This window comes from Falco peregrinus, chromosome 1 (assembly GCF_023634155.1).
Source record: "Falco peregrinus isolate bFalPer1 chromosome 1, bFalPer1.pri, whole genome shotgun sequence".
NCBI lineage: Eukaryota > Metazoa > Chordata > Aves > Falconiformes > Falconidae > Falco > Falco peregrinus.
This window is the reverse complement of record NC_073721.1, coordinates 124,523,077-124,545,585: the sequence shown is the minus strand read 5'-3', so window position 1 is coordinate 124,545,585 and position 22,509 is coordinate 124,523,077. Positions and strand designations below refer to the sequence as shown.

The window sequence follows — 22,509 nt, the reverse complement described above, 5'->3', positions numbered from 1 at the left end:
GGCACTGGCAAGGGCTTTCCATCCAGCACCAGGGTTTGTGTGAGCTTTAGGATTAGTGACGGTAATGAAGAGATGCAGCTGGGGAGAGGTTACTGCAGCAAAAGCTGTTACAGTAGGATGTGGGTAGATGATCCCCTTCCTCAGGAGTGTCAGGGCAGGGGCTTGGGCCTGGTCGCTTCCACGAGGGCAGGCTGAGTAGCCTGGAGGGGATCACTTTGGCGGTCCATGGCTGTTCGGGACGGAGGAAAGTGAGGCTCATGAGAGATGTCAACTCTTGCTTGTTTTCCCTCAGGGAGGCCCTGCCAGGCCTGGATTCCCAGGCAGCTGGCAACCACACTTACTACCACCGGAGCAGGCAAGGAGTGGCAGCTCCCAGTGCCACCTTGGACTCACATGAGCTGGAGTCCCTCATGTCCCCGGTCCCGGAGGATGCACCCATGCCCCTCGGGGACATCACAGAACTGACGGAAGTTCACAGCCTCATCCACACGAGCCTCCCTGAGGACATCATTCATGGGAAGAGGAAGGTAAGGACCTATGCACGTGGTGACTGGACTCCCCCGCTAGGCAAGAGCCTTTGTTTGGTGTGTGTGAAGCCAGGGTCTGATCCTGTCCTGGCTCTGCAAAGTAGTGGTGGTCTTGGCTGCAGTCTGGTGCTGGGCAACCATGAATTTCCCCCTCTGTAAAACTGACTGGGTCAGTCTTGGCTGTCAAATCTTAAGTTTGGGATCCCCACACCATCTACCACCCCTTTTTATCTCTTGAGACAGTGACCCCTCATCCCCAGGTGACTGGGGATCTCTGCAGCCACCGAACTGACTGCTGCAGAAAGCTGCGCTACTCCTGTTGGCGTGGCACATAGATGCTGTGAGAAGGTGTGATGTCTAGAGTACATGCTTTGCCTCTGGGGGTATTCTTTTGCTTAGAGTAAAAGGAGCTTTGTTGATACATAGTGTGTTACTGGAATACCTGAAGATATACAAGAGGTGAAATTGCGTTTTATTTGTGAACCTTAGTTTTTGAAGTAGTCTTTTCCTGCCCTGCTTGGTTTGCCTGACATTGCATTGTCTTTCATTCCTCTCTGCCCATTTCCTCTCTCAAGCTTGCCTGAAACATTTCATTCCATTAGGGAACCTTTAATTGGCCTAATTTAGTTAATCTGTTTATGTCTCTCTTTGTAGCCCAGGGAGAGCATGTAAAGTAATTAGGAGGTTCAGTAAAACAAATGCATTGTGAGCGCATGGGATTTCACATTCGCATCCACAGACTCGCTCGTGTGTCACTGGAGGGAAGGTGAGTTCAGGATACCTGGCTGGCTGCAAGACCTGTCCTTGCTGCTGGTGGCGGTGCAGGTATAGTCCTTTGGAAACACAACTCTTTGCTGGCTTTAGTAGTCCTGTGATTTGGATCCGTGCTCTTGGTCGTCCCGATGTGCTGTGGCAGTTCCATACTTTGCTGAAGGAGAGGCAGTTTGCAGCCAAGATGCATCTGTGGGTTTTGGTGGAACGTAGCTGCCCGTCTGGATCTAAGCCGAAGAGCGTGAGGAATTTCCTACAAGTCTTCCTGTTAAATAAGGAACAAACGTTTTCAGTGATGGTGACTCTACCCTGAGAACAGGTCGGGGTCGGGGGAAGTCTCGTCCCTTGGGAGACCTTTCTGGGAGCAGCATATCCAGATCTCTCTTCCAAAGCAGCAAAGGTTTACACAGAAATTTTAGTGTGTGCAGAGCAGGGCCTGGAGGTGCCAAGGTCTGGCCACTCGGGGCTTAGCCTGAGAGCTTGGGGCCCCCAGTGTCTGTTGCAGAGGCTGGCAACATCCCACAGCAGAGTTATGTTCAGAGATCAGAGCTTTGGGGAGGGGGATGATTCTGGCTGTGGAGTCTCTGCCTCTGTTAATTGGATGGGGAAAGTCCACCAAGAGTTAATTTCACCGAGGGTTTTTGCCAGCGGAATGAAGAGCTTGGTTTTCTGATGGATGTGGATAGGGAAGCAAGAACCACTGAGGGGCAGCCGCACGAAGCCACCCAGAGAGCAGCGTTGTCACCCGAGCCCAGCGGTGAGGGTGACCTGGCCGGTGACGCCCGGAGCAACGGGCTGTTGTTGCTGGGAGCGGGCGCTGGAGGGAGATGTGATCCCGCGCGGGAGCCCCAGCCGGCCCGAGTGCCGCCCTGTGCTCTGGCACGTACAATCACAGGTGAAAAGACTCAGGCCAAAACCATCTTCATGTTGCAGTTGCTAAGAAGCCACGTGTCCAGATGGTGATGTGATTTCACCTGGCTGGATTTGGTTGAGGAGCTGGGCAGGGTCTCGTGAGCGCGGCTGGACTGCTGCACGCATGCTTTGTCCCCAACACGGATGTAAGTGTCAGGTGCAGTTGTGAGCGTGTGCATCTCTTTGCTTGTAGACAAAATGTTACTAGCCAAGGTCTGGGAGTGGGTTGTTGGTTTCTTGGGTTCTCTCGTGTGCTGCAAATAGCTTCTTCCAGCACCCATTTAAGCTAACCTGCCAAAACCCACCCCGGGACCCTGCCTGGAACTGGGTGTTGCTGGGAGGTTTGTACCCTACAGTGACCAGCTGCCTTTGTCGCCTTCTCTTTTCTTCTCTCGTGCTGTGTGTGGTTGGGGGTGTGAAAACCCACAGCAAGGAATGTGGTAGACCTACAGGAAAGAGAAAATTCTTGTGAAAGGAGATTCCTGGTCCAGCCTGGCAAGAGGAAGCTCCACAGGGTGCTCTAGATCAGGTACTATCACTTGCAGTCCTAGTCAGTAAAGAAGAGGAGCGAGAAATCTCTCAAGGATCCCTTTTATTTAACAGCGTGTCACGTCACCACGTTGCTGAGGATGTTGGCTGGGACAGACTCTTAGTCCCATGGTGCTGCCGCTGTTGGACAAGTCTGTAGCTGTGATGCCAAGGAACTGGCAGCTCCAGGCCCGTGTGACTTCCAGTTGCCTGCTTGCCTCTCTGTCCTCAGGTTACACTCTTGAAACCTGTTCTGTGTCAGTTGGGTGGTACTTGCCATTAGCAGTGGCAGTGATAGGTGCTCCCGTGCTTGCAGGCTCGTCACATGCTGGCTTGTTATGTGGCATTTCATGGATTATTCTCAATTGGTTTTATTCCTGTGGCAGTCCAAGGCTCCAGGGGAGACTGGAGGCTCTCTGTTAGGAGATGAGCAAACGCAAAGAAGGGACTGTCCCCGTGCCATAAGCAGTCAGAAGCGAGTCAGTGTCACTTTGCGGAGGTGGGAACTGGAGAACAGTGAGACCGAGGGCAGGAAGTCTCTAATGCAGAGGTTTGAGCTGACTCCTGCAAAGAGTCACAGGCAAGGGTCTTGAGAAGTCCTCTTGGTCATTTTCAAGTCAAGATCTCCAGTTCCTTCGAACGTAGGGCCGTGATTCCTCTTGAGCTGTTACAGATAATACTGGGATGCAGGATGGTGCAGGTGGAAGGTGGGACAGTCTTTGTGCTGCTGGAGAGCCCACAGGAGCCAGCTGGCCACCCTGGGCCTGCTTGCCGGACAGCAAGGTGCAACTGCAGCCGAGCTGTTGGCGTGGGGAGCTCCGTTAGGCAAGAGTACGCTCAGCCATTTAGCAGGCCCTTTCCCTTCCTTTCTGTGTGTTTCCCAGTGGTCACACACAAGGATTTGTAAATACGCTGATAAATGATTTTCCTCTCTGACTCTCTTCCCCTCTCAAGTGACCCCCAGACTGGTGCCCTCGGTAGCCTGCGTTATAAATGACACAGTAATGCACAGACTGTGGTGATGTAGCTCTGTTTCCCCTGACAGATGGACTGAAGATGATAAAATGGCTCTGCTCCAGACATCTCTGTCACTGCTGCTTTTGGGCCAAGCAATTTAGGGAGTGGGGGAGAATGTTAAAAAGCATCTGCTTTCCATGGAAGATTTCAGCTTTTCATTGAATGAAGCCAAACTCAAGCATTTTGTCTTGGAAATGTTTTCCGTTGTGCTTCTTGCAAGCTGGAACCTTCCTTGCCTGCTGCCCTGCTCCTTCCCTGTGGGTCTTCTCCCCACAGGCGCTGTGTTTCCCATGAAGCATCCCTGACTCGGAGAGCAAAAGCTGTAATGCATCAGGGAGCTTGGATCTACCTGGGTTGTTATTTTCGTGTTGAAATTTTTCTGTGTGCAAAAAAAAGTCCCAATGTTTTCTCAAAACTCTTAGCTGAGAGCTGTGCTCCCATTGACAGCTAGCAGAGATTCTCCTCTATCTGGTGGGGGAGAGGTCTGTGTTATGCTGCATCTTGTTTAGAGGCACAGCTGAGGGCAGGGATGCCTGTACATTTGCATGACATGGAGCTTTCCCACTCCCACCGGCTGCTGTGGTGCTGTTCAGCAATGAATCCTTTCTCTCCGCTATGACACCCTTAAAAGCTGCATGCATCTGAAATGTCCCCAGCCTTGTTTTGCACAGGATTTCAAGCTAGTTTGAATAACCATCTTCATAAGACACAACGTTTTAAGATCAACGTTTCCTGTGTGTCCATTCTCAACTTGAATATTTGCATGAAATCATTACTTGTCACTGAAAAGGTAACATGACCTAGGCACGTTTTTATCAGTCAAAGTTTCTATAAAAAGGCTAAAATGAAAAGGCTTGTTTGCTTTGATAAGGATTTAGCTGTAATGGAAACACCTTTTATTGGAAGATGTTTTTATTAGTTTTCATTCTTGTGTTTGCAGTGAACTGACAAAGGGATTTTTCCCTCTTTAAATTAGTGTTAGACTGACACTCCTGCCTTCGTTATTCTGTTGTAAAACCCAGGAGAATGTTTCCTTCTTTCAGCCATTCACTAGGAGCGCTTGAGTAGAAAGAAATCTTATCGTTTATAACACCAAAAGATACTGGTTAAAAAAGCAGAGAAGCTTTCAAGCACACAAGACCTTCAGGTCTGTGATGAAAACAGACCTAGAGTTAATTGCTGCTGCCTAACCTTAGAGACTAAGCCCCAGGAGGGATATTTTTTTTGCTTTCAAACATAATGTGCTTGAACAACATGTGGGATATAGGCCATGTTGTGTGGCTGATGGTTTTTTTCTGTTTGTTGAAAGTTGCAAACTGGTACAAAACAAGTTTGTTCTTCGTTGCAGCCAATTTCAGCCAGAGCTGAACAGGCTGTTCCCAGAGTCATCAAAACCTATGTAAACATGGCAGATTGACATTTCCGCTAACAGATGGCCCATTGGGGATTGCAGTAGAGCTGCCTGTTTCTTTCCACATTTTTTGGTATTCACAAGATGCCTGCAAGAAGGTTTTCAAGTTTGCTCTGTGTGTGTGTCTGCGTATGATGCTCAGATCTTTGTGATGGCAAATATGCATGTAAGCATCTATAATAGGACACACATTTGTGTGCATGTGTGCATATTTGTGTAGGTTCAACGCTGAAATTTCCAGGCAGTATTTGCTCAGTAACGTATGTTCCTTGGAAAAGGCACAGAAGCCATCAGTCAGCGATGTAGCTGCAGAAAGCCTTTCAGATGGCAGCAGAAGCAAATTGAACACGTTCCTTGAGTACTCACACGTAGCGATATTCCTTATTGTGAGCTGTGTGTGATCGCTTGGTTGATTTCTTGCTATTAAAGTGTAGTTTAATGATTGTCCACTTAGAAAGGGAGCAATTAGGGAGTGTTCCTGGCTCAGAATATATTGCTGATGATTGCAGAGAGAGGAATGGCGAAGGTGCTGCCTCCAGCATTCACTTCGAAATTAGCAAGTGCTTGATATCCACAGCTCTGGGCTTGGACATCACTGTCCTGCACAGTGTCGTCATATAAATGAGACCCTTTACGATCTGTTTTCTTAAGGTTTGATCCAAAGCTCCTATGTCTTGGGGTTGGTGCTGGGGTGTAATGCTGGTCTGCCTCTCGCAAGGTGCTGAGCCCCTTTGGTGCTTGAGTCGGGGTGGACAAGGTGCTTGGGAAAGGCCCAGGCAGCCCTTCAGCGCATGCATGAGCACTTGAATGCGCCTTCTGCCAGCACTGACAGCATGAGGTAGCATTTGCTTCTTGCTAAATAGCTGACTTAGGAATGCCTGGCTCACATACAACATCTGGTCATGTATTTCTACCTAATTTCCAGCCAGATGGACCGAGGCACAAAGAGGTCAAATGACTCACACAAGGTCAGGCTGATGTCAGAAATCTCCTTGCCATCTCGGCTGGACTCATGCTACGCTGACTGTTGTTGGAATAGATCTGGCCTAAGTAGCCGCCACATATGCAGAGCAGAACCCGGGGTTTCTCCTGCCTGACAGTGAGCAGTAGGTGGTTAGAGGGTTTGAACAGATGTGCTGTGTATTCTCACCCTACACGGCCATCATGCTCACACCACCAGGATTCTGCATGCACGTGCACACTCGCAGTTGTGTCAGGTCAGGATTTTCTCTTCACGTCAGCCTTGCTTTGGCCTTTCACTTCTATCCAGGCAACATGTAACATCTGTGGAACAAGCCCAGAGATAACTGGCTCACATGGTCCTTCAACCTGAGCGCACGTGCCTGTGTATTTATGTATATGTATGCGAGTCAGTAGCAGGGCTGAGCTCAGGTATACACAGGACAGCCCAATAAAATCAAAACCTGGAAAGAAAATACTTTTCTGCCTGTGAACTAATAGTCTGAGCTGTTAAATAACTTCAGCTCTTAAAGGCACACATTTCCCATACACAGAGGTGTGCATTCAACAGTTTATTGCAAGGGGAAGCTGAGAGAACCCAGAACAAATTGCATTCAGCCCATATAATTTAATTAGATCTACAAACAAGGTAACACTGGTTGCCCAGGGGATTTAAAGCTGAGCTAAGAATTGCTTGGTGGTCTGTTGAAAAAAAAAAAAAAAAAAAATTATTTAAAAGTAAGCCCTCCAATGTTGTGCCTCTATGTTCATGGGGAATGGCAAAGTTTACCCAACTCCCAGCTTAGAGCAGGAAATCTATCTGCACCGCAGAGCAAGCACTTTAGCATTGTCTTCAGCTCTTACTAGAGTATGTGTGATAGTGCGCACAGGTGAGGGTCTTTCTCCATGCTGCTAAGAGCATTGCTTGTGCCAAAGCAAATATTATAATCATTCAGTGTTTCTCTCCAGATTTCCACCATCTCTGTTCCTTGCCAGCTTTGCAGTATTTTTCAGTAGGCTCATACTGCTCTGGGTTGTTTGCAGCTTTGCAGGGAGGTGATTTCAGTGGGCCTTTAAATGATGTCTTGTGCCATGATATGCCTGTTGGCCTCAAAATTTGAGAATCAGTGGAAAGCTCCGTATGCGACCAGTCGTGAACCATCTGGCAACTTTCATCCACTTGCTCTGCATCAGACCATGTAACAGAGTAATAAAGCCTGTTCCAGTGCGGTGACTGTGTGAGTCCACTGCAGCAAACATTTTTATTTGGATGCCATCAGAAGTGTTCTCTGCATTTAACTTGTCTCTTCTAAACCATGGTATTTTCCCAGCTTGCGCTTTCCTTGTTCAAGCTGTTTCTCTTTTCAGGTTTATGAGGACAAGAATCTCTATCTGTGATAACTGGATATTTTCTCCTCCCAATTTTTTTCTGTAGTCTTCGTGGAATAAGTCAGCCGGCCAGCCCTGGACAAACAGCATAGCCAGATACGAGGACACTATCACAAAAGAGCCTCTCTCTGCTGTGAATGGATCGGTGAAGCTCCCTTCCAGTGCGGGACAGAAGCTTTTGCTACAAGCTCTGGTTTATGATGCTGTGATGGTGGGTGTCTTCAGTGGTTTATTGACTTACATATTCTGATGTGGTTTTTTCCATTTCTGTTCCCCACCTCCCTTTCTCCTTTTTGCAGTACAGGAGAAAATGTTTTCTTCTCTAAGCTGGCCTTAGTTGGCTGATCATGGGCTCTATTTTTTTTGTCCGGGGTATAGGAGTGTATGCCAGTGAGACTGATGGGGTTTGAGGAAGGGTTGTTTGTTTTTTCCAAGCTTCGTTCAAACTCTCCCCTAATCTTCTGTCCTGACTCCAGCCAGCCCTTGAGGGCCTGTGCTGTGGACTTGGTTTTTTGTGGTGGTCAAGTGGGATCAGACAGCTCAGTTGTCAGCAGGGTCGTGGCAGTCCCGGTTCCTGAGGACCCAGAGCCAGGCACCAGCAGTCTGCTTGGAGTCTTTGCTGCGGCCATGCAGCAAGCAGCCTGCCAAATGAGTTAGGAGCTGCAATGCTCAGCACAGTCGTTAAGATCTACAGTGTGCTCGCCTGAAGGAGGGATTGCATTTTTGCCTGTAAAAGGAGTCAAAGATCAAGGGTTGATTTAACTCCTTCTCCAGATCGGGTAGAGCAATTTCCACTGCACTTGTCTCTTTATGTGGGTGCATAGATTTGGAGGAAATCCTATTTCTGATACTGCTTCATTGCAATAAATATATACTCCTGTGTTTGGGAGAGTTTGTACAAGGATGCTGATGTCTGTACCACAGTGTCAGCAAAGCAAACTGACGCCTGCTCAGATTGACTGTGTACCAGAAGGTTTCTTTTGGTTATTGTTTTGAAAAGTTCACCCCTCCACCCTCAGCAAATACTTTTAAGTAACCTACCTGTGTTTCCTTCCTAGATAGTGGTGTGAAAATCAATTATACACAGGATGTAATTAACATTGTGGATAGAGTTAAGGCAATGTTTTACAACCCAATTACAGGGCACCGTTTACAGCATAGCTTACCCATCAGAGTTTGTCAACAAAAGGAGAAAAGTGTTAAAATATGTAAATGATGCACAAAGTTGGCTTCAACAGAAAGCGCAAATTACATGCGAGATATCACTTCAGTACTTTGAATTGTATTCTTGCTACTAAATCACGCTCAGCACAGAACCTGAGCGCTGATTGCCTAGAGAGCTCTTTGTGAGCTTCCAAAATAATTTGTCTCTTAAATTACTGAATGATCATCTAGCAAAATGACCTGCTTGTTAGCTAGATTTGTGGAGACCTGTAGCCTGAACTCCGCTTAAAACACTGCAGAGGAGGACTGATTATTTTCTTTCTGAATTAAAGTGCTTGAATTTACAGACTTTTGTAAGCTGTGACCAGGGCTCTAACAAACAAACTTTTTTTGATATGTAGCCAAAATTAAACCAGGGTGAAGGGGAACCCTAGTATCTAGTTGTGGGTCTGTATCACAAGCTGTCTCAGAAGCCAGTTCCCTAGACCACTGCCCACTCACCCTGCAGAAACCTGGCCTTTAATATGGAAACAGACTAGTGAGTTTTGAAAACTGTGGTCTTTGACAGAGGCTTGGAGGAGTGGTTGGCCCAGCCTGCCAAGAAACTATGGGCAAATCACTTTACTCCCTTGGGAATTGCTTTTCCAAATATAAAATGGGAATAATGATCCTGAGGTGATTTGAGGTGCTTCTTAAGACTTCAGGTCTGAGAAACATATCAAGATAATGCTTAACAGAGACATGTGTACATCCCATTGCACTCTGTGGGATTAAAAAGAAATATATTTCAGTGCTTGGTTGGGTCACAGCCTCAATTATCTGAATTTCATTTACTTTACCTTCTCTCTCTCTCTCTCTCTGTCTTTTTTTTTTTTAATTTTTCCCCTGTTTGATAACAGAATGAAGCAAAGAAAAGCCACCTGCCAGCCAACCTTCACCAAGTGGAGGCAGAGGTCATTGTCCATTCTGATTTTTCAGCCTCTGACAGAGACTATGACTCCCAGCTGCACACCCTGGAGAGTGAAGAGACAGAAACCGAGGACCAGGAGCCTGCAGAGCTCCCATCTGGAGAGCTGGCTCTTCTGGGCTCTCCCAGCACCCAGCCGGATGCCAGCCAAGTGTTGGTGGACTGCATGGACAGTTGTGAGGTTCAGGCCCGGGACGAGCTGTTACATACCGACAGAAAGACTAACAGAACAGAGGCCATTTGCATCCATGGGCTCACCAATGGCTTCCACAGGCACGGGGAAAGTCTGGATTCAGTGGAGAGTGGAGATTCGGACTCCATCCAGGAAGGCGGGGGGGATGTGCGGCCAGTCAAGTGCCAATCGATTTCCACAGCCCAGGAGGAGGCCCCCCTCCGTAGTAACTCTGGTTTAACCAGTTCATCCTCAGCATCTGAGAACATGGCATATGTCCACAATCATTAAAGAGTGAACTAATCTGATTTTGATCATGGGAGAGCTGGAAGCACCAGTAAGGGCCTGTCCCTGTGAGGTACTGCATGCCCTCGACTCACTGAGCCCAGCAGGAGCTAAGAAGGTGCAGCATCTCACCAGAACAGGATTCGCGCCTGTCAGCTGTACATATTGCCTTCAAAAAATCAGTCAGTAGATTCGTAAGGGCCCATCTTCTTCCCACTGCAGCTGATGAGTGAAGTAACTTGGTGTTTGTGGGAGCAGGATTGAGCCATCTGCCAAAGTCTGACATGAAACCACGGCTAGAACAGAGCCTTCTGCATTAGACTGGGGTTGTCACTTTGCTGTAGTCCTCGAGGCAACTAGCAAGCCACCTTTTGATGCTGGGAAGAGGCAGGCTACACCGAGTGATTCTTCTCAACTGTCTCTTCACCAGGGAGCGCCTTGGCTCTACCTACTGCCTTGCAGCATTGGGATGAATTTTGTCAGAGGAGTCCCACGAGGGGGTGGAAGCCAACAGAAACAAATTCAGTGAGCTGTAACCACCAGCCTTTTCTGCCCTCCCGTGGTTAAAAGGATTATAAGGCTCTCTTTGTACGCTACCGCAGTAACTATTACTAGCAGGCTGATGTAGTAGCCTTTTATTACACACTCTACGAGTGCCTCTAACAACTTGTACTATACAGAACCTTCTTCAGTGTCTGGGTCATTTCACCAACCTGGACTTCGTTTTATGTAGGTTCTTGTACCTAATATTTTAGGTACACATCTGTCCTTTTAATGTACAACATGTATTTTTATTTCTTTGGAACATCTTTATATTATTTAATTTTATAAAGTGGAATAGTGTGTGGTATAGAGTAGCATTTTTACTACTTCTCTCTTTCTTTGTTTTTTTCCTCCCTAACAACACAACTACCTCATGTCTGTTGGAGAAAAAAAAAAGCAGTAGATCTACTCTTCTGTTATAGTCCATTATAAGTTTTAACTTATTCTTATACTGCCTTTTTCTAAAGAATATGTTTGCACTGGTTGTTGAGACCTTTTTTAATGCATAGCGCTGCAGATCTGATGTCTGTCTTGCTTTGTTTCTAAGTATTGCTATAGGACACCTTCCCTACAGCTGGACGGTTGGGTTGTGTTTCTCTGTAGGACTGTGTTTTGCAGGAGCTGGCCAAAGGAGACCGCTTCAGCTGGTGGGACGTTGATCCATCTTTCCTTAACAAGCTTATACTAGCGAAGAGGAAAAAGAACCAACAATTGCAGAAGTAACTTGTGATCCTGGGGACAAAAGAACCAACAATTGCAAAACTTGTAACTTATGATCTTGAGGACATCTGTGGCTTCTTTTTTTTTGTGCCCAAGTGGAGACGTCTCAGGTGATTTTTATTTCCGGAGAGCAGCTCTCAGCCTTTGGTAAGCACTGGACTTGCTGAAGCTTCTGGATGAACAAGTGAAATTTTTCAGTCACTTCTGAGAGTCGTGTCCAAAGTGCTTTTGGGTTTTGGTTTGGTTTTTTTGGCTTTTTTTATAAGAGCAGAGCACCACCAGAGCTTAAAAATTAAAATCAAATCTTTGGTCTCATACCAGTCAGTCTGGTTTGAAAATCATCTGGTGACTCTTCTTTGCTAACACTGTTTGCTCACTGCGGATATGTCTCATCCTGGCCTTCCGGTGTGGGGTGGACTTTTCTCCACCTTTTGTTTAGCCTGTCTCTGCCCTGTTCCAGGCTTGCAGAGTTTGACTGTGAACACTACGGATTGGACCAGCTCCTTGGGGGAAACAGTGATTGGTAATTCTGTCCATTGGGTGTTTGGTAAATGTTCTGCCTTCCTTGAGGGATTCAGATATCTGGCCATTTGTTTATTCAAAAAATGAAGGAAAAGATGCCCATCTCCCTCTTCTCATGCTGCAATTCCCCCAAAGCTGTGTGTGGGAGCTATGTGCTGACCTGAGATTCTGTAAAAGACTTCAGACTTTGGGTTTTTTTGTGGTGAAATCTGCACTGAGGTACCACTGCTTGCAGCAAGGAGAACCTTGCTCCACCAGCACTCTATCCCTGCTTCAGTTGTGAGTCGTGTCCCAGTGTGCATGTGTCTGGAGCTGAGCTGGACCGGCCCGTGTCCTTGCAATTCTCCATCAAATCTCCAACGCTGTCAGCTCCAGCTCTTCAGTAGAGGAGTATGTCCAAGCCTCCATGTACCATGTTGGGAAGGATATCGGAGCTCCCACCTTTCCCCATCCAACAACGTCTCTTCCCAGCATGACTCACTGTGCTGGTAAATGGCTGTATTGTCAGTTGTTGCACTTGTTCTGTCATCCAGCTGCTGCTTGGTATCTTGAGGAGTCTCAGAAATGCCGTTGCATGCTCTGAAGCACCTTGACTCTGAAAGGCTGTGGCACAGAGACTGGAAATCAGTGCCAGTGAGCAGGCTAGGCAGGAGTTGGTGGGTGTGTGCTACCAGAGCAAGAAACTAGAAAGGCAAGGAAGCGTAACTGGGCAGAGGAAGTGTGTGAATAATCTCCAGAACTCACTGCCGTAAGACTTTGAAACTAATGACTTAGAAGGGTTAGAGATAAGACACTGAAGTGTTATTGCAGGCAATAAGGGCAATTCACAGTTCTACGGGAGCGGATGCAATTGCAGAGGTATAAACCCTCTGGCTGGGGAGTATTGGGCACTGGCTGTGGAGGGTGTGGGGAGATTTCTGCACCTGGACCACAGTCTGCAGTTACTTTCATGGAAGAGTCCTTGCTCTTCCCCAGTGCCAGAACAGACCCTGTACAAGCCACGTTGCCACTGCTGATGTGCGGAAAGGGAGAAGGACCCTTCTCCAAAAAGCTCATTCCAGAGGAACCCCATGGTGGCTTTCTTTCACCTCCAAACCCAAGTAATCCACCTGCAAGCATGACGGTATGCTGAAGGACTGCTGCTGCTGAGCATCTCAGCTGCTGGAGGGCAACACTGGGCGTTTGGCCAGCAGCGGGTATGGCCAGAGCACGGGAGTTCTCCCAGCTCCCTGTCATGATGCTGTACTTGGGCCAGGTCACGTACCAGGCCTGAGTTTTATATCCAGGGGCCTCTGGGGATGGAGGCTTAGTCCAGTGGCAGATATAGGAGTGTGCCACAGCTTCTGGGGCACTCCTTTGTACATGCACCCTCTGCTATGTCTGTAGCGACTTTAGCAATCATATGGCCTTGGGGTGAGTGTTGCTGATCTCCCTAAAAGCTATCCCTGCCTGTCACTGAAGCCAGCACAAGCAGGCACAGTGTGGCACCTTTCCCCTGGATCACCTTGGGCCGGTAACAAACCCAACAAATTACTTACATGCTCCAAGAGCTTTGGGTGAGATGCAGCAGACTGCAAACAATTCTGCTTATGCATCACAAAAATACTTTGTTTCCTCACACTGAGGCTTATTCCGATGTTGTTACACGCCGCTGAATTTTACCAGAGTGTCAAAATGGCAGCGTTCAGATGTCCAGGTACTGTGGTGGCCCTGGACTGCTGTGCCAGACCTCAGCTACAGAAATCAAGGCAGTTCCCTCGGGGCCAAGAGGTCACCACTGATCAGCAGCCGCAAAGCTGTGCTCTGTACAAGCACGTGTCCACGCAGGGTGCTGCGTGTCCTCGGCTAACTCGGCTGGACCCCAGGTCCCTCCTGTCCTGCACACGCCAGGGACCTTTCTAGTCTCAGCTAGAAATGAATGGAAGAAGACAGATAATACGCATGTTATGTGTAAAGCTGAAACAACCAGTGCATATATTTTTTTATCATGAAATAAGTAGCTTTCTTGCAGACTTCTCACAGACACACAAACTGTTGATACCTTTAATTACCTGTCATACTTAATATATGTTCCTACACATCAGGCTCCTTTCTCCCTTTTCTTCCTTTCAGTAACACTAAAGATTATTGCTGTTCAACTTTCAGCTGGTGTATATTGTTTTACATTGTTAAAATGTCAGGTTTGTCTCACTGGCATAATTTTGTAGTATTAATGTTACTGTTTGGCTACACAACTGTATATTCCCCGTGCTGCTGTGAGAGTCACAATTCTCAGCCTTTTTATTTCTTTTAATTCCTTGTTACATGAAACACATGACTTGGATAAAAATCTCGTTCAACTTTTTGGTGATTTGATTTCGTACTTAACAGACAGAAAAGTTCTGGTTTAAGTAGTTCAAATGAGATCATTTGTAATCTAGGTTTTGAGAATTTTTTACGTTACTAGCAATCCTGAGATCAGCCCATGAAAAACGCTGTGTAAGAAACCAACCATTTTAATAGAGCACTATATATGTTTTTGATCTCATTAGAAATAGATGTTTTGAAGGGATCATCATGTCTTTTCTAATCAATACTTTTGTTAGAAAAGAGGTGTTTAGTCCAGCAGAAATCTGCCATCTAGTTCTGTTATTGTATTCCCTTGCTTGTATTTTAAAATCAAATTTCATTTAATTTTCTACACAGTGCATAAGGATGTGTAACCAGAACTTAATCTCATTTGAAGATTGTGTCTGTGTTTGGTTCTATGCTGTACTTAATTATAACTTACTTTCTTCAGAGACTGTTCTTACTCCACAAATACTCTTTAGTGTTAAATTGTAAGAAGACATTGTCCTTATATTCCTTAATTAATGGGTTATTAATAAAATACTTTAAAAAAAGAGCGGAATTTGTCTCATGCATCAGTGTGTTACAGCTTTTACTCCGAAAGAAAGTTGTCACAGAAGGCTGATCCTGCAGCGGTGCTTGGAGTGGATGGACCCTGGGAAATTTGCTCTTCGGTGCTGGGCTGTACCCTGCCCCTCAAAACATGGAGAGGATGGCTGAAGAGCTCTCTGCCAGGTGAGTTTGCTGGAGCCGAACCTGCAAAGTGTCCCTGCAGGCAGTGTCAGCCTGGCTAGAGCCCTGCCTCACGGTGCAGGGTGGGCCTGCATGTGCATTTCCTAACAGCTCAAATCCAGCCTGGTGCTCATCTGAGTAACTCACTCCTGGACAGATCTGACCCGGCCCCGCGGCTGACGGCCCAGGGCAGCGCGGCGGAGCACCTTGCACCGCAAGGTTGTACCTCACTGGTGGGAAGCAGTGGCAGGAGCAGGACACAGGGTTCATGCTTGTGCCAGTTCAGTGCCTGAGCTCATAACCATGGAGGCTGGGAATGTGGGATGGTGGTGGGTACCTGGTTCCTTAGGGATTCTTCTGGGATTTTAGATGTGGGCAGAGTTTTGGGTTCATGAGGCGTTTCTCAATGCTTGCTTGTTTCTCAGTTTTGAACAGATTCCTGTAAGAAAATCATTATTTCCTGTAAGAAAAAGGAAAAATGTCCAGTTTTGTTGCTTCATCTTGCTGGGGAATTTTTTAATGTGAAAAATAAGCGCAGAAGCATCTAGTAAATGAATGGTGAGACTTCTTTTGGATGGTGCTGGGCTGAACACAGTGGCTTACATCCAGCAAGATTGGCAAGAGGATATCTGGCAGTGCCCAAGGACACACTATTAACCTCCCGTACATCTCCCTTTCTTCCTAGGATGCATTCCCTACTTCAGTAGATAGTTTCCATTATTACTTTATGCTGCTAGGACTATAGAGCCATAAAATCTCATTTTATGTGCATTACAGAGGTAATAAATCTGCACTTGGCATGGTGTTCTCTGATAATGGTTAAAGGGAACTTTGTCAGACTGCCTAACTCTGGTGAGTCTTTCCCCTCATGACAGATAACCCCACAAATGAGGAAGGAAAAAGCATGGCGGGGTGACTGCAAATCCCACTTGCAGCTCTTCGTTTGCAGCATGGGACGCTGGTGGGAGGCTGCCGAGAGGGGACACAGTGGGGTGGCATGGGTGAACAGAGAGACAGATGGACACAGCAGTTAGAGGGAAGCCAGCACCATGGAGAAGTGAAGGTAAGAGTGAGGCGTTTGTGTTTCTTTCTCTTCCCATCCTTTGTTGCCCCAGTACGCTACGCTATGATGCAGCTGACAATATTACTACAGCGGGCTTGGGTCTCGTGTGGTCTCTGGTAATTCCGTAAGTTACCAATGCCTGGTGCAGTGTGGTGCACAGCTCAATCCTCTGGAAAACAGCACAGCATGAAGTGATGGACTGCGTGATGAAGCAAGGCAGCCAGGGATGCTCCATAGATGCTCAGCAGACACCAGTGGTGGAAACTGCATCTCATAGGACTCCAGCCTCCTCCCCTCCAGCAAAGCACGGGAGCAGCGGTTACACCAGCACCGTCAGACCTCCAGGTACAGTCGTGTGAGTTTCATCATTCATGCTGGCTCACCACACTCTTTTCCACTGATGGCAAAATTGCTGGATCAGTGGCACAATTGTTTTGAATTAATGGAGAACACACGGCTTCTCTTCAGCCAGGCAGCTAAGTGCCTGGAGGCATCCCCTCAGTGTGGTGGCCCCTGCCACCACAACACCTCTGTCCTTACACAGCCAAAAGTGGATGGAAAAGGGTTTCTGCTGGGGAAAGCAGCTTCCAGGAGCACATCCCGGGGCTGTCCCACCACTGCTGGGATGGCTGTCGGCTCAGTGCCTTCACGTGGGTGCCACGATTTTGGCTCCCCCTCCTTATTGCTCACTGATCATGAAACAGATGCTAAACCCCTGTGTGTATGTACGTAAGTGAAAAGCTCCCAGGCTGTTAGCAGACAGGGAAACCACAATTACACACAGAATAATAAATGGAGTGAATTCAGACAAGTTAATCTCCCACTTCATCCACTGAAACTACTAACGGTGTCTTGGGGACCTCAGTTCACAGTTAATCGGTATAAATCAGAAGCCCTATTGGAGCTGATGGAAATTCACTGAGCAAGGAGTGAGGTGTGAGTGACACCCTCTGAGGCCAGCCCTCGAGGACAATAACCTTGTGGAGAGGGAGGGCAGATGGACAGACAGACCCTGTCCCCCTCTGCAGGAGGGAGGACGGACGGATGGCAGGGAAAGCGTTTGGAGCCTTGGATCAGGCTGGGTACTGTCCCTCCTGTAACCCCGCTGCTTTTCAAAAGTCTCCAATTTCTGCTCACAGTGTGATAAGCAGATTCCTGCCTCCAGTACAAAGCAACTTTTTTAAGCCCTCATGGTTACAGAGGAGCACATAAAAACATGAGTGCTCTGGATTCCTGTTCTCAGGTGGCCTTAATGCCCCAAACCTGCCTTTTTCTTTAAAAATCTCATGGCTTTTCATATGAGTCCTGTTTTTTGGCAGGACTGCCCACACTTGCAACTTTTGAATGTGACACCAGCTATGTCACCAGTGTAATTTGCAAGTAGCAGGGCTGAACTTAGTGATGCCCTAAACATGGAAGTACCTCCCTTAGCTCCTGAGTCCTGCCACTGCACACGGGAGCAAAAGCACCCAAAATCTGTGTTTTCTGAGGGAAACAAACCCTGTAAAACACATGGCACTTCATTCCCCCCCTTTCCCACAAGCCATCCTTGGTGCTGGCAGCACCCCAGGAGCTGCCACAAGCCCATGATGACTGCGAGTGTTACAGAAGTGCCGGTGGGGCCCCATGGTAGGAGCCAGGGAGACGGCTGGGGAACAGGAGCAGGGTTGGTGCCAGAAGGTCAGGGACAGCACAAAAATTCAGATGTTACCAAAAGGCTGATGGAGCCAGAGCAAATTCTTCCCCAGCTGAAAGCAACCTCATGCAGCTCAGCCCTCCGCTAAATGGGGGAAGCTTTAATGTGGAGCAGATGTAGTGACGTCTTCTTTACTCGTTGGCTAACTAGCATGCTCAGGGTGCACCATCCAGGGGAGCCATGCACTGCTCATCTTTACAAAAGGTTTTTCACCGTATTTGTGGGCACAGTTACAGTGTTTAGTAACCCGGTTCATCAAGCTCTGTTTTTATTCTGAAAAAAGAAATCAGTTAAAATCCATTTCCATTTCTTTTTAGTTGGTTTTTTTTTTGGCCAAGCAAACGCCACAAAAGATACTGAGCTGTCCCTGCAGAGATGACTTTTGCTGCTGGTGCTGATAATAGGGGTGGTGTTTGCAGAGAACATGGGCCAAGGGACCGGGCAGGATCAGTTGGAAGGCAGCAAAATAACATGTAGGCAATAGGGCTGAGAGCCGTGTAGGGACACATTATCCTCATTTCATGCTAGGAGGGCGGACAAATTAACTTGAGGGCTGTGGCAGGATTTAGGAGCAGACTCGCCTTTTACTGGGTCCTTCCTCACTGGGGCCTTTCCAGGGGTGAGCTGGTTGATCCAACATTTGTGTGACTGACCCAGGTAAGTCACCTTATGATAGCATTTAAAATTAGGAGCGCTGAGGTGGAACAAGCCAACCTCTTCCTCGTTCCTGTCCCCAGGATGCCTCGTGGCCCCGGCTCTGCGATCCTGCCGCCCTGCTTCCTGGGGACGCTGCTCAGCTCCAGGCACTGCCCGCTGCGGTGGGTGGGCTTGTTCCTCAAAACAGAGCTCAAAAGTGAAACGCTTGGTGGAACCAGTTGGAAGTCGTGCTGTCTCATCAGTGTTTTCCCTTGTTTTAATGCCAGATTTTTGGGTCCCATCCCTAAGGGCAGATAAGAGGCAACTCCCTGGCTTGGGGATGGGACCCCACCTTTGCCCACTGCAGCAGAACCAGATGCCACTGCTGAGACCGGGTTGCTTTGAGCAGTGGCAGATGGGACAGAAATTCTTGGGTAAAGAGCAAGGAAACTGCTTCCCGTGCTCGGGAAGGAAGCGTTGGTGCTGGCTACCATCCCCTGGGCATGGCGGGGCCGGCCAGGACCGGGCATGGAGGGCTGTCCTGCTCTGGGGCCAACAGCGCTGGGTCTGAGGGAGGCCGTGGCTGGGCCCCAGTGAGGGGAGAGCTGTGAGGGGGCTGCGGGGAGGGGAGACCCGTGAGGCTGCCGAGCAGGCGATGGTGAGGGGAAGCCCCGTGAGGAGGCCATGGTGAGGGGAAGCCCCGTGGGGAGGCGAAGGTGAGCCCTGTGAGGTAGCCCCAGTGAGAGGAGGCCTGTGAAGGCGGCTTGGTGAGTGGAGACCTGTGAGGGGGCTCTGGTGAGAGGCCTCCACTGAGGGGAGACCCAGGAGGCTGCCTTGATGAGGGGAGGCTGGTGAGAGGAGTCCCATGAAGGGGGCCTTTGGAGAGAACCTGGTGAGAGGGCTCCCCTGAGGGGAGACCCAAGGGGCTGCCCCCGTGAGCGCAGACCCGTGAGGGGGCTCCCGTGAGGGGGCGCTGCTGAGCCGGCACTGGTGAGGGGACTCGCCGCGAGGCAGCCCGGGTAAGACGAGCCCCGCGATGGGAGCCCTGCGATGGCAGCCCCGCGAAGCGGCCCCGACGAGGGGAAGCCACAGCGAGATGCGCCCCATGAAGGGAGCCTCGTGAAGGGAGAACCATGAGGGGTCTCTGGTGAGAGGGCTCTGCTGAGGGGAGACCCATGAGGCTGCCCCAGGGAGGGGAAGCCCCTTGAAGTAGCCCTGGTGAGAAGAGCCCCATGAAGGGAGCGTACTGAGGGGAGACCTGTGATGGGAGCTTGGTGAGGAGACATCTGTGAGGGGAGACTGGTGAGCAGGTACTGGTGAGGGGAAACCCCATGAGGTAGCCCCAGGGAGAGGAGCCCTGTGAAGGGCCTTTGGTGAGAGGGCCCCACTGAGGGGAGACCTGTGAGGTTGCCCCAGCAAGGGGAGATTGGTGAGGTAGCTCCCGTGAGGGGAGCCCTATGAGGGGACTCTGGTGAGAGGGCTCCGCTGAAGGGAGACCTATGAGGCTGCCCCAGTGAGGGGAGACTGGCAAGCAGGCGCTGGTGAGGGGACGCCCCATGAGGTAGCCCCAGTGAGAGGAGCCCTGTGAAGGGAGCTTGGTGAGGGGGGAGACCAGCGTGAGGGCTCTGCTGAGGGGAGACCCATGAGGCTGCCCCAGGGAGGGGAGACCTGCGAGGGGGTTCTGCTGAGGGGACCCCTGTGATGGGCTCTGGTGAGAGGGCTCTTCTGAGGGGAGACCCATGAGGCTGCCCCAGGGAGGGGAGACTGCTGAGGGGAAGCCCCGTGGTGGAGCCCACCGAGGGGACACCCGTGAGGGGGCTCTGGTGACAGGGCTCCGCTGAGGGGAGACCCGGCAAGGACGGGCGCACCGTCCCCGCGGGTCCGGGCGCGGCGGGCGCTGAGCGGCCCCGCACAGGGACCGCCTCCCTCTCGCTGCCCCCCCTGCCCCGCAGCCCGGCCGGACCCGGCGCGGCGCTGCCGGCGCCCTGGCGGATGCGCAAGATGGCGCAAGGCGCTGCCCGCCCGCCCCCGCCCGCCAGCGGCCCCGCTCCCTCAGCGCCGCCCCCCCGCCCGCCCGGCGCGGCGGCGTGCTCGCGCGGAGGGGAGCAGCGCTGAAATCCGCTTTTTGCCTTCCCCCCCCTCCTTGCCTTTTTTTCCTTTCTCCCCCCCACTCTCGCTCCTCGCTACTGGGGGTGGTTCTCGCTTCGCCTCCCTCCTTCCCTCCCTCCTGCGCGGGCTGCTCCCTCCCCGTGGGGCGCAGGGAGGCGAGCCCGCCCGCCCGGGATGCTATGGCTCCGCCGGGCTCCGCGCTGCCCGCCTGCCTGCTGGGGCTGCTGCTGCTCGGCTGCCGCGGAGGTAAGAGCCGGGCTGGGCTCGGGGAGCGGGCAGGGGGAAGGACCTGCCGTCGCCGCGCCCGGCACCGGCGCTGCTCCCGCCGCCCGCGGTCTGTCGGTCCCGTCCGCGGTCCTTCCCGCACTTCGCGTCCCCTCGGCACCCGGTCCCCCGCGTCCCTCCCCAGCCCCGCGGCGGGTCCCCGTCCCCCTTGCTTGTCCGCAGTCGGTCCCAACCCCGTATGACTCCCCGGTCCCTCCCAGCCTCCCGTTCAGCCCGTCCCCGTAGCATCGGGACGCCGTGGAGGCTGAACGGGGCCGAGCAGCTCCGGGGAGGCGGGGGGGGGGGGGGGGGGGGGGGGGAGGGTGGAGGGACCGAGCGCGGGTCCGCCACGCGTGTGTCCGCCAGGGCAGCGGAGGTGTGCGCGGCCGCGGCCGTTCGTGTCGCCCGCCGCGTTAGCATCGCTCTGCGGGAGCGGGGGCTCGTCCCGTCGGGAAGGTGCGCTGCGGTCATGGCTTTTGGCTGCAGGCTTCTGTCTACATCAGCCCCTCTTGACACCTTAATCAGCAGATAGCCCGAAGTGTCCCCCCCAAAGCTGTGTTTTCAGTTGGAAACCCCACTTGCGTGGGGGAGTTGGTGTTTGTGGGGCCTTGGCTCCCACAGCTGGCACTGGGGAGGGACAGGGTGGCTGCTGTGGCAGCGGCGTGGTTGGGTGTCCGTGTCCAGAGAGCAGACCCAAAGTCATCACCCCCGATGTGAGCGGGAGACGGCGGCCGGGCGGACGCGCCGTGGTGTCAGCGAAGGCGCTAGCTACAGAAAAGAGATGTTGGGCTGCAAGTTGCAGGGATGACAGCGAGCTACTTGAAACCTGCAAGTATTGTGCTCTCCTGTAATGCCTGGCTCGGTTCGCACAGCCACAACCGGTAACACCACCCACCGGACCAGGGCCGAACTACAAAAACATCAAAGGGATTTTTCCTCGGACCTACTGTGCACATGCCCTGCTGATAAATTGCAGCGTTTTCCTTCTACTGGTGGTGCTGCTTAAGCTTGAATCTAATCTGAGAAAGATGCTGTTCTGCAGTGAAATACCCATGTGCATCCTGCCCTCACTTCACTCAGCAGCCTTAAAGATAATGAAAAGTAGGAATTGTTTAACAAATGTGCAAGCAACCCAGCATGGTCTGAGGGAAAAAAAGCATGTGTAAGATTAATCAGAGATTAGCTGTCGGGGTGTTTAGGAAACCAGACTGTGGGCTATTCCCATAATAAATCTCGCCACGTGGTTCGTAGCAGCCGCGGTGGAGAGGAGAAGCCAGTGTAACTTGCAGAAAATACAAATTGTCTGCAAAGTGGATCTAATGAAGCAGGTCTCATTAATCTGTTGGGATTCCTGTGTGCAGTGCCATGAGGATGGTTGAAAATACTTATTTTTGAGGAGAGGAAAAGAAAAGAAGTGAATTTTTGAAATCAAAACTTGAGTAAGTTGAATTTGTGTCTAGTTTATTGCCTGCTGCTGTCCAAATTGCCCTGTGTGTTTGTGTATGCTGCGACTTGGCAGGTCAGTGGCTCCTGACTTTGGGGTGTGTTTTGCTGGCCCCACTAAAGAGTGCTTGGTAGCACTTTAAAAGTTTTCCTGTTCTGAGAGTTACTTGCCCCCACCCCCACCCCCCCCACCCCCACCCCCCGTGTTTCTACACTCTAGATATGGTTAACAGTGAGGTAACATGGTTCTGTGCTCTACTGAATTTAATGAACTTTCCTGTGTTGGCGTCAATCAGTGCTGGAGCAGAAAGCCTCGCTGTGGGGATGGATGCTGTGTTGGGAGTGGTGCT

General features: G+C 50.3%; 2 protein-coding genes across 4 annotated transcripts in view; both read left to right on the top strand.

Annotated features, from left to right (window-relative positions):
• The window catches only part of IGDCC4 (immunoglobulin superfamily DCC subclass member 4), a 101,458-nt gene extending 86,688 nt beyond the window's left edge, over positions 1-14,770 (top strand). For all 3 annotated transcript variants that reach the window (XM_055819312.1, XM_055819302.1, XM_055819306.1), the window contains 3 exons: positions 293-527; positions 7,562-7,726; positions 9,579-14,770. In XM_055819312.1, the coding sequence (XP_055675287.1) occupies positions 293-527; positions 7,562-7,726; positions 9,579-10,109 (931 nt within the window). In that variant the 3' untranslated portion in view covers positions 10,110-14,770. The remainder of the gene's footprint in view (positions 1-292; positions 528-7,561; positions 7,727-9,578) is intronic.
• A 5,669-nt stretch (positions 14,771-20,439) lies between these two features.
• IGDCC3 (immunoglobulin superfamily DCC subclass member 3) overlaps positions 20,440-22,509 on the top strand; it is a 112,271-nt gene continuing 110,201 nt past the window's right edge. Inside the window, exon 1 of the mRNA XM_055793760.1 lies at positions 20,440-20,698. Within this exon, the coding sequence (XP_055649735.1) occupies positions 20,632-20,698 (67 nt within the window). The 5' untranslated portion in view covers positions 20,440-20,631. The remainder of the gene's footprint in view (positions 20,699-22,509) is intronic.